The sequence below is a fragment of the Malaya genurostris genome, chromosome 3, assembly GCF_030247185.1.
Source record: "Malaya genurostris strain Urasoe2022 chromosome 3, Malgen_1.1, whole genome shotgun sequence".
In the NCBI taxonomy this organism is placed as follows: Eukaryota; Metazoa; Arthropoda; class Insecta; order Diptera; family Culicidae; genus Malaya; species Malaya genurostris.
Window position 1 is genome coordinate 276,534,330 of NC_080572.1, and position 11,142 is coordinate 276,545,471.

The 11,142-nt window shown below is 36.4% G+C and overlaps 1 protein-coding gene across 1 annotated transcript; it reads left to right on the forward strand.

Moving 5' to 3' along the window:
* The first annotated feature begins 153 nt into the window (after window positions 1–153).
* On the forward strand, window positions 154–5,244 carry LOC131438615 (uncharacterized). The gene is made up of 2 exons (XM_058608743.1): window positions 154–2,004; window positions 4,923–5,244. Exons 1-2 carry the CDS (start codon window positions 1,041–1,043, stop codon window positions 4,976–4,978), a joined length of 1,020 nt encoding a protein of 339 aa, XP_058464726.1. The 5' UTR covers window positions 154–1,040; the 3' UTR covers window positions 4,979–5,244.
* Window positions 5,245–11,142: the final 5,898 nt, after the last annotated feature.

Sequence of the window (11,142 nt, forward strand, 5' to 3'; positions counted from 1 at the left end):
TGTATGAAAGCTCGAACGCAAGAGCCCACATGGGAATACTGGGCTGCTTGTAAGGCCCTGTGCGTTGAACCGCCAATCTGGGACATGCACGACTACGTTTTTCTTTACTATACTCACCTGAGAGCATTTTCAACATTTCGAACATTTCATAACTGTTATGTACAGTGTAGTTTAGTACAATCGAAAAGTTGTTATTAAACACTTTAAAATTAGCGTATATAAGATCGATGAATTGAATAAACTAACTGGCAACTGGGTTGAGCTCGGTCGTGCAGTTCTTATGAGTACTCCACAAACTACAGTTGTGTGTCCTTTGACTTTAACTAAGTCTACCGAAATCCAAGCTAACCTATACTTAACGCTTGATAAGGAGCACGAGGCTTTAATAAGGATTCTCCAGATAATTTCCTTCGGACGATTCCTACAACGATTAAATTATCTGGATTTGATAACTGGCGACGAGGACAACAGGCAGCGTACACCGGCCATAGGAATTCATTGAGAACAGCGTGGCGGATTTTTCTTCTCTCAGCTGCTGAGTTAGTCTCGATGTAAGTAAGAGAATATTGGTTTTAACAATTAAGAACCGAGTAGAATTAAAAGAAAATTTTACTATACATGGTGTGAACATAATCGTTGTGCATATATGTGAATCATCTTTTTTTCTTTATTCAGAAAAAAAACCAACGCTAGTGCTTCTATTGTATAGGATAGCCATTTTGTGTTCCTATTGTTAACATAATTTTCCTTCTCTTTCTAAGTTGATGAGTAGAAAGGCAGTGCGACCAGAGGACAACATTTTCGCTGAAGTTGGCGGCAAACAAAAATCGAATACAGAAATCAAGTTTCGCTAAGGTTGGCGAACAATAAAAATCGGATAATATTTTCCAGCCTTTTGGTGGGCCTGTATACCGATAGCGTTTCGGTGAGCCGGTAGGAATATATTCTGCGGTGAGTCAAAGTTTTCTTTCTAATTTTGGAAAATTTCAATTACTAGTACTGTTACTAATATTTATACAATTATTATAAAATTATACAACATGGCGAACGTTTTCGTTAATATTGAGCCGTATCACACAGGTACTTGCTTCAGAAGTTGGGCCGAAAGGTTGAAATATTTTTTTATTGCTAACAAAATAGAAAATGGCAAAGATAAAATAGCTTACCTCATAACAATTGGAGGCTCAGTAATTTTCTCACAATTAAAATTAATGTATTCTGTAGAATATTTTGACAATGTTCCGTATGATGAACTAATTTCAAATTTGATTACTAGTTTTGATAAATGTGAATTGGATATGATTCAGCGTCTAAGATTCAATACTCGTAACCAACAACCAAATGAGTCTTACGAAGATTATTTGTTATCTCTCCGGTATCAGGCAGAGCTTTGTGGATTCGGTGTTCGCAAAGACCAAGCTATATTAGACAGGATTGTGGCAGGTGTGCTAGATGATGATTTACGGAGCAGTTTGCTAAATGAGTATAAATTAACACTCGTTTTGGCTGAAAAAATTCTTGAAACGTGGGAAATGGCTACTACTAATTCTAAACCGTTTTCTGAAAAAGAAGATGAAGTTTTTGCTATGAAATCTCTCCCTGGAATGGGTAGAGGACAAGTTATACAAAGAATGAAAGATTTTCAAGAATCTAGGCAACGACGTTTCGAAGAACGAAATCGTATTCCAGTAAAGAATCGACTGGGATACAAACGCCATGATTCGAATTACAGAAAACGAGTTCGGTTCGATGATGCTAGAAGATATGAAGATGTTAGGCCAGCAGAGTACAGAAGTGAACAGCCAAAATGGGATCAGCGCATATGTGATTTTTGCGGACTGAGAGGGCATGTGGCAAGAAAATGTTACAAAAAAAAGAACCAACATAAATATCCAGTGAACCGGATGGACATTCCTGGTAGCAGTAAGGAGAACATCTCTAACCTTCTAGGGCGCATGAATACCAAGGACTCGGATGACGAATTGGATGGAGATTCGGATACAGGTGAATTATCTTGCATGCAAGTTTCTACCTTGAATAAAATTAACAATCCTTGTTTTATTAATGTAAAAATTGATGGTGTACCAATACAGATGGAAGTTGACTGCGGTGCTTCTGTAACAGTGATGAATAAAATTCATTATTTTTCATATTTTTCTAAAAATTTATCAAAAACTACGACAAAACTTATTGTGGTAAATGGATCGCATCTACAATTATTAGGGGAGACAGAAGTTATAGTGGAACACAAAGAAAAAAAAGCAAAATTAAAACTTTTAGTGATTAGTTCTGAAAACAATTTCTATCCGTTATTTGGTAGAACGTGGTTAGATGTTTTAATTCCTGATTGGAGGAAATTTTTTGCTGGAACTGTTTCAGTTAACAATATTTTGAATAAAAATTGTTTTATCCAGGAAATAAAACAAAGATTTTTAAACATTTTTAAAAAAGATTTCTCGATGCCAATAAAAGGTTATGAAGCTGAACTTATTATTAAAGCAGACACACCCATTTTCAAGAAGGCGTACGATGTACCTTACAGGTTAAGAGAAAAAGTTTTAGACTATTTGGAGAAGTTAGAAAATGAGAAAGTTATTACTCCAATTAAAACAAGTGAGTGGGCTTCTCCAGTGGTGGCAGTAATTAAGAAAAACAAAGATATACGATTAGTTATTGACTGTAAAGTGTCAATAAACAAACTGCTAATACAAAATACTTACCCTTTGCCTCTGGTGCAAGACCTTTTTGCAAATCTGTCTGGTTGCAGAGTCTTTTGCACTCTAGATCTGGAAGGAGCTTATACTCAGCTTTCCTTATCCAGTCGTTCAAGGAAATTTATGGTTATTAATACCATAAAAGGGTTATACACTTACAACAGGCTACCGCAAGGAGCATCTTCGAGTGCATCCATCTTTCAGCAGGTAATGGATCAAGTGTTGAAAGATTTACCGTTTGTCGTTTGCTATCTTGACGATGTTCTAATTGCGGGTAAAGATATTGAGGAGTGTAAGAAAAGATTGTTTGTGGTTCTGGAGAAACTTTCGGAAGCAAACATTAGAGTAAATTTTGAAAAATGCAAGTCTTTTGTAACGGAATTGAACTATTTAGGTCACATGATTAGCGAGAAAGGTCTGGCTCCATGTCAAAGTAAAATTAAAACCATTGGAAATGCTAAAACGCCTTCAAATGTCACAGAACTTAAATCCTTTCTTGGTTTGATAAATTATTATCATAAATTTATACCTAATCTTTCTTCTAAATTGTTTCATTTGTATAAATTATTAAAGAGTGATGTAAAGTTTCTTTGGGACAAAGATTGCGAACAAGCTTTCCAGAACAGTAAAAAGTCCTTGATTTCAAGCAAATTTCTTGAATTTTTTGACCCTAAAAAGCCATTGGTGGTTTCGTCAGATGCTTCAGGTTATGGTTTAGGAGGAGTGATTTCTCATATAGTAAACGATACTGAGAAACCAATCAGTTTTACATCTTTCTCTTTAAATCAAGCTCAAAAGAAATATCCTATTCTACATCTTGAAGCTCTGGCGCTGGTGTGTACTATAAAGAAATTCCATAAATACTTGTATGGACAAAAGTTTTTAGTTTTTACGGATCATAAACCTCTAGTTGCTATTTTTGGCAAATCTGGCAAACATTCCATTTACGTGACGAGAATTCAACGATACATTTTAGAACTTTCTATATACGATTTCGATATAATTTATAGACCATCATCTAAAATGGGAAATGCGGATTTCTGTTCCAGATTCCCATTAAACGATACTGTTGCCAAAGAATATGATATAATACATAGTTTAAATTTTAGCAATGAGTTCCCAATGGATTTTAAACTTCTAGCTAAAGAAACAAAGAAGGACAAATTTTTACAACAAATTGTAAAGTATATAAGACATGGTTGGCCAAATAAAATCGACAAACACCTTGTCAACGTTTTTTCTAACCAGCATGATTTAGAAATTGTAGACGAGTGCTTGTTGTTTCAAGACAGGGTTATAATACCGCACTCTTTACAAGGTGGGATTCTCAAACTTTTACATGCCAACCATGGCGGAGTTGTAAAAATGAAACAATTGGCTAGACGTTTTGTTTACTGGTACGGAATTAATGCGGAAATAGAAAAATTCGTTGCTAACTGTGATATTTGTAGCAGTATGATGATTATACCGAAACAAAAAATTACCTCTAAATGGATGGAAACTACAAGACCTTTTAGTAGAATCCACATTGATTTTTTTCACTTTAAACGACACACTTTCCTTTTAATGGTGGACAGTTTCTCGAAATGGGTGGAAATAGATTGGATGAAAAATGGTACTGATGGTAATAAAGTTTTAAGACGTTTAGTAAGTTTTATGGCCAGATTTGGTTTACCCGATGTTTTAGTATCTGACGGTGGTCCTCCCTTCAATTCCTTTTCCTTTGTTAATTTTTTGGAAAAACAAGGAATAAAAGTCTTAAAAAGTCCTCCGTATAATCCTGCTAGTAATGGCCAGGCGGAGAGACTTGTTAAAACTGTTAAAGAAGTATTAAAGAAATTTTTACTAGACCAGGAAATGGTAGATTTACATATGGAGGATCAGATAAACTTATTTTTAATTAATTATAGAAATTGTATGACTAAAGATGGTAAATTTCCATCTGAAAAGGTATTTTCATATAAACCTAAATTGTTAATTGACTTAATTAACCCTAAAAATGCTAAAAATAACTACAAAAACATTAAACTAACCCATCAAACTCCTTTACATGATGTATCTCCAAAACCATGTCCGGTAAATTCTGGATCGGTTTTGGACAATCTGAACACGGGAGATGAATTATGGTATAAAAACCATAATCCACATGTTCATGCTAGATGGATAAAGGCAACTTATTTAAAAAGATTTTCTATAAATACTTTCCAGATTCAAATTGGAAGCGTTCCCGTTCTCGCACACCGCACTCAGCTCAGAACATCTAAATATCCGAACTTGTTGGTTCGGCCGAATATTCTGATAAATGTCAGTCGTCAACAAAATAGAACAAGAGATATAAATTTGACACCAGCTGAGCAGAATCAAATAGCAGCACAGAGCTACGAGAGGCCTGCATTCAGTAAAATTATGGAGAAGCGGTCATCGATGGATCGAGAAGAAGAATTCCGAGGGTTCCCAGAAGAAAACCTAAATGAAAGGACTAGAAGAAAAAGAAAAGCCGAGGATACGGCTATCGAATGCCCGTGTAGATCTAAGCGTAACAGAAAACAAAAATGTTTCAATGATTTTATATTATACAGGGTGATTTTTTAAGAGCTTGAGAACTTTTTTAAACAATAAAACGCATAAAATTTGCAAAATCTCATCGGTTCTTTATTTTAAACGTTAGATTGGTACATGACATTTACTTTTTGAAGATAATTTCATTTAAATGTTGACCGCGGCTGCGTCTTAGGTGGTCCATTCGGAAAGTCCAATTTTGGGCAACTTTTTCGAGCATTTCGGCCGGAATAGCCCGAATTTCTTCGGAAATGTTGTCTTCCAAAGCTGGAATAGTTACTGGCTTATTTCTGTAGACTTTAGACTTGACGTAGCCCCACAAAAAATAGTCTAAAGGCGTCAAATCGCATGATCTTGGTGGCCAACTTACCGGTCCATTTCTTGAGATGAATTGTTCTCCGAAGTTTTCCCTCAAAATGGCCATAGAATCGCAAGCTGTGTGGCATGTAGCACCATCTTGTTGAAACCACATGTCAACCAAGTTCAGTTCTTCCATTTTTGGCAACAAAAAGTTTGTTAGCAGCGAACGATAGCGATCGCCATTCACTGTAACGTTGCGTCCAACAGCATCTTTGAAAAAATACGGTCCAATGATTCCACCAGCGTACAAACCACACCAAACAGTGCATTTTTCGGGATGCATGGGCAGTTCTTGAACGGCTTCTGGTTGCTCTTCACTCCAAATGCGGCAATTTTGCTTATTTACGTAGCCATTCAACCAGAAATGAGCCTCATCGCTGAACAAAATTTGTCGATAAAAAAGCGGACTTTCCGAATGGACCACCTAAGACGCAGCCGCGGTCAACATTTAAATGAAATTATCTTTAAAAAGTAAATGTCATGTACCAATCTAACGTTTAAAATAAAGAACCGATGAGATTTTGCAAATTTTATGCGTTTTATTGTTTAAAAAAGTTCTCAAGCTCTTAAAAAATCACCCTGTATAATGCTTAAGTCTAAATGAACGAAGTTCTTTCGAAAATTTGTAAATTCTATTGTAGTTTCATATGAATTGTCAGCATGAATTTATTCTGAATTTTATATATTTTCTTCTTAAGTGGAAGGAACTGTTATGTACAGTGTAGTTTAGTACAATCGAAAAGTTGTTATTAAACACTTTAAAATTAGCGTATATAAGATCGATGAATTGAATAAACTAACTGGCAACTGGGTTGAGCTCGGTCGTGCAGTTCTTATGAGTACTCCACAAACTACAGTTGTGTGTCCTTTGACTTTAACTAAGTCTACCGAAATCCAAGCTAACCTATACTTAACGCTTGATAAGGAGCACGAGGCTTTAATAAGGATTCTCCAGATAATTTCCTTCGGACGATTCCTACAACGATTAAATTATCTGGATTTGATAATAACATTGCCCAAGTTTGATTTCTTAATAAAATTTGAATGTTTGATTTTTCATTGTTTCATTAAAACCGAAAAAAGCGGATGGGTAATGTCACAGACATAACTGTGAATTGTGCAACTTTTATTGCTTCGCTTCCAGAATTTTAACGGTGCATCTATACTAAAGTCCCACTCATTGACGATAAAAATATTCTACCATACAATTAAATAACACTGAACAAATACAGTATTTGTGTAGATTCAGATGCTCAGTAGAGGTAAATTTCGCATAATCTTTTAGGAATATTCTAATGGTTTAGTGGTAAAAAGAAACGATTTGCAGATGTTATTCAATGTTTACAACTGACTTTGAGTCTTTTTGTCATCATTAATCTATCTACACGTGAACCAAAACCAAACCAAGACTGAATTCTGCTACTGTATCAGAAACTAAATTCGAAATCTGGGACTAACTCAGTTGCAAAATTCTGGTTTGGAATCCAGATCAAGAAATCAGGCCATAAATTTAGTTCAGCGATTAACAGTTCGGCTGAAAAGTTCGTATCGCTTAACAGAAACACACATTTTTTGCCAAAATTCGTTTTTATTATTCAACATAATTGCCATCAGAGGCGATACAGCGATTATAGCGATCTTCCAACTTTTCGATACCATTTTTGTAGTACGATTTGTCCTTTGCCTCAAAATAGGCCTCAGTTTCAGCGATTACCTCTTCATTGCTTCTAAATTTTTTACCAGCGAGCATTCTCTTGAAGTCTGAGAACAGGAAAAAGTCACTGGGGGCCAAATCTGGAGAATACGGATGAGGGAGCAATTCAAAGCCCATTTCGTTCAATTTCAGCATGGTTTTCAAGTCGATGAAATGGTGCATTGTCTTGATGAAACAAAACTTTTTCCTTTTTCAAATGAGGCCGTTTTTTGAAATTTCGTCCTTCAAGCGCTCTAATAACGCTATATAATAGTCACTGTTGATGGTTTTTCCCTTTTCAAGGTAGTCGATGAAAATTATACCATGCGAATCCCAAAATACAGACGCCATAACCTTACCGGCCGATTGTTGAGTCTTTCCACGCTTTGGGTTCGGTTCATCGTGTGCAGTCCACTCAGCTGACTGTCGATTGGACTCCGGAGTGAAGTGATGGAGCCATGTTTCGTCCATTGTTATATATCGACGAAAAAAATCGGTTTTATTTCGATATAACAGCTCCAAACACTGCTCAGAATCATCAATTCGTTGTTGTTTTAGATCGATTGTGAACTCACGCGGCCCCCATTTTGCACAAAGCTTTCTCATATCCAAATATTCGTGAATAATATGTCCAACACGTGTTTCATCAACACACGAAATTCCTTTTTTTCCATTTTTTTCACAATAACAAAAGTAGCTTCACTCAAAATGCAATAACATATCTCACAAACTAATAATCAGACAGCTGTCAAATTTATACACGTATTTTTTGAAGGTTGGTACTAACTGAAAATGGTATGGATTTAATTCTAGTGGCGCCCTCTCATAGAAACGATACGAACTTTTCAGCCGATCTGTTATTGTGACGCTCCTGATGGACGGATTTGGAAGTTCTTGGCGCCAACGTGTCGGGAATTTTGTCAGCTTCACGTATGATTTTTGACATTCCGCAAATTGACTGTACTTTGTAAACAATCAACATGGAAGCCGAAAGAATGGAAAAAATTGTGCACAGTTATTTGGAAAATCCATTGTGGTCTGCATCTAGGCTAGCTAAACAGCTGAAATTGCCCAGAAATACCGTATGGCGCGGTATCAAACGGTATAAGGAAACATTGACGACGATTCGGAAGCCTCAAGCCAATCGTCGTAGTGGAACTGTCGGCCGGAAACTGCGTGGTAAGATTTTGAAGACGATTAAGAGGAATCCTAATCTGTCGGACCGTGATTTGGCCAGAAAATCCGGTGCTGCCCATAGTACCGTGAGGAGAACTCGACTCCGGGAAGGAATCAAGTCGTATCGAGCTAGTAAACTGGCAAATCGGACCATAAAACAGAATAGTATGGTCAAAATTCGTGCTTGGAAACTATATGACCAGGTGTTGACCAAGTTCGACGGGTGTCTTCTGATGGACGATGAAGCCTATGTCAAGGCTGACTTCGGGCAAATCCCAGGTCAAAAATTTTACTTGCGACGGCTCGGGGGGATGTTCCAGCCAAATTTAAATTTGTTTTTGCCGACAAATTTGCAAGAAAATTTATGATTTGGCAGGGCATTTGCGGCTGTGGCTAAAAAACAAAAGTTTTCGTTACAATTAAGACAATGACATCGGAACTATACCAAAAAGAGTGTCTCCAAAAACGAATTTTGCCGTTCATTCGATCCCACGACCATCCCGTAATGTTTTGGCCAGATTTGGCACGCTGTCATTACAGGAAAGTCGTTCAAGAATGGTATGCTGAGAAATGGGTCCAGTTTGTTCCGGAAAACCTTAACCCACCCAACTGTCCCCAGTTCCGCCCTATTGAGAAATACTGGGCAATCATGAAGAGGAGACTCAAGGCAAAGGGAAAAGGTTGTCAAAGACATCAATCGGATGACGACCTGGTGGAATAAGATAGCTAAAACGATGGTCGAATAAGGTGTGCGCCGCCTAATTACAGCCGTGTTACAGGAAAAATTCGAGAATTCCTTCAAAACCATGACGAATAATTTTATCCGTATTTTTTCTTGAAGGTATGAAGAAAACGCTACATTTGTATTAAAAAAGATCTTGAATTCAATAATAACTGAAATACAGGTAATTGTCTTTGTTCCAATTCTATCTGAAGCAAGCTTTAAAACTCATATCCTAAATTTTATTCTTGAGTTCTGAAGTTGAAAGTTGAATCTGGAACTAAATTCTGAACCTGAAATTAGGTTCAGAATTCCGGTGGACCAGAATCCAGTTTTAGAATGTAGTTCTAGAATTCCTTATAGTTTTCCTTATATTACATTTTGGTGGGGAAAGGGTTCCAATCAGCTTTTTACAGCCCTGTCCAAAATGTATTGCCCTCCCCGTTAATTTGTATCAGGCCGAATTAGCGCATGCGCGCCATATAAACGCCTCTTTCAATATGAGGAAATTATATCATTACCCAACAGTTTCTATTATTTATTCATGTTGGTTTTCTTACCTTTGGTCATAGTTAATATTCTGTTTTACCTTAATTCCAGTGTTCTATTCAATTGTGTTTCGTAAATGTCTTTTGTTGTCCTTCTATTTTATTTCCATTCCGTACTTTTGCTGATGTTATTTTATTCCCTGAAATGTAAAAGTTAGTTGTATGCAATGGTCTTTTTAGTCTTACCGATGTTCCATTTTGTATCTAAGATTTCCTAAGAGTGTTAATTAAATTATTTTCCAATTTTTCAGCTCCACATTTATCACATTTGTTCCTGCTTTTCTTGAGTATTTTATTCTTTATTCCGAATTTCTTGGTTATGCTCAGTCATCCATTTCCGAAAAAAAAAGAGACAAAAAAGGATTAGTGTTTTTTTAATGACATCTTTGTACGGCCGGTCATGATGGTTTGACGGGAAAAAAACTGAGAACATGCATTTTTATTTAAATTATATTGACCCTTGGGTCCCATAAGTATTGCTACAGCATGTTCACATTTAGTTGTCTTCAGTTGATCCTTGACAGTGGCAAGGCACAAATCTCCAAATATTAAGGGGAACGTGCCATTTGAGCCAATTTGTTCTGATTCCTGATTCCTGACCCACAATCGAAATGCATCACTACCAATTTGGTACAACGCACTCAAAGGCACGGTAAAATGTATATTGTATATACACACAAAAACACATACATACACACACAGTCACACACATACACACATGCATACATACCCACATGTATTCCACACGCAAGCATTACAACATTGAGTTACTATTTCTACTCTGATAGATCCTAACTAAAATTAGTGTGCCAATAGTCATCTCATTAGTAGAGTCACCATGTTATTTTAGCGATCACTCGACTTTTAATAATCTAAGAAGCAATAACGCATAGCAGTAGTTCGGAAGTGGTTCAATACTGCTGTTTTAGCGAAGCAAAATGCTCCAAATTTCATGTTACTTCTGAAATTAATCTATCAAACAGAGATAACAGAGCTCACTATAACTAATGGTTCTCGTATATGAAATGACTAATGGATTTGAGATGAATGGAGGTACCGTTACCCAATTTCTATCTCTTCTAATGATCGATCGTTAGTCCTGAGCTGAAACGGTGGCCTTTATTACCATTCTTGCATGCACTTACTCTTACATTTCACTCACACATCATCTCACCCATCAGGTCCCAAACGATACATCCTCACAATACAAACTGGATGAACATCGTTTGACAGCTATCAGTGGTTTTCCCATTGGTTAAGTCATTATTAGTCCGTTCTATTTTACAATATTCTATCTCATACCACAGTAATCCATTGTACACAAACCACCAATAAACGTCAAATATGGACTCGATTCACCGTTCACCTGTT

What these genes read in the sequence shown, in the direction of transcription:
- LOC131438615 (XM_058608743.1), top strand. Translation starts at nt 1,041, where the DNA reads ATGGCGAACGTTTTCGTTAATATTGAGCCGTATCACACAGGTACTTGC. An exon ending in GGATGGAGATTCGGATACAG is followed by an intron (nt 2,005 to 4,922) that starts GTGAATTATCTT and finishes AATACTTTCCAG; the next exon opens with ATTCAAATTGGAAGCGTTCC.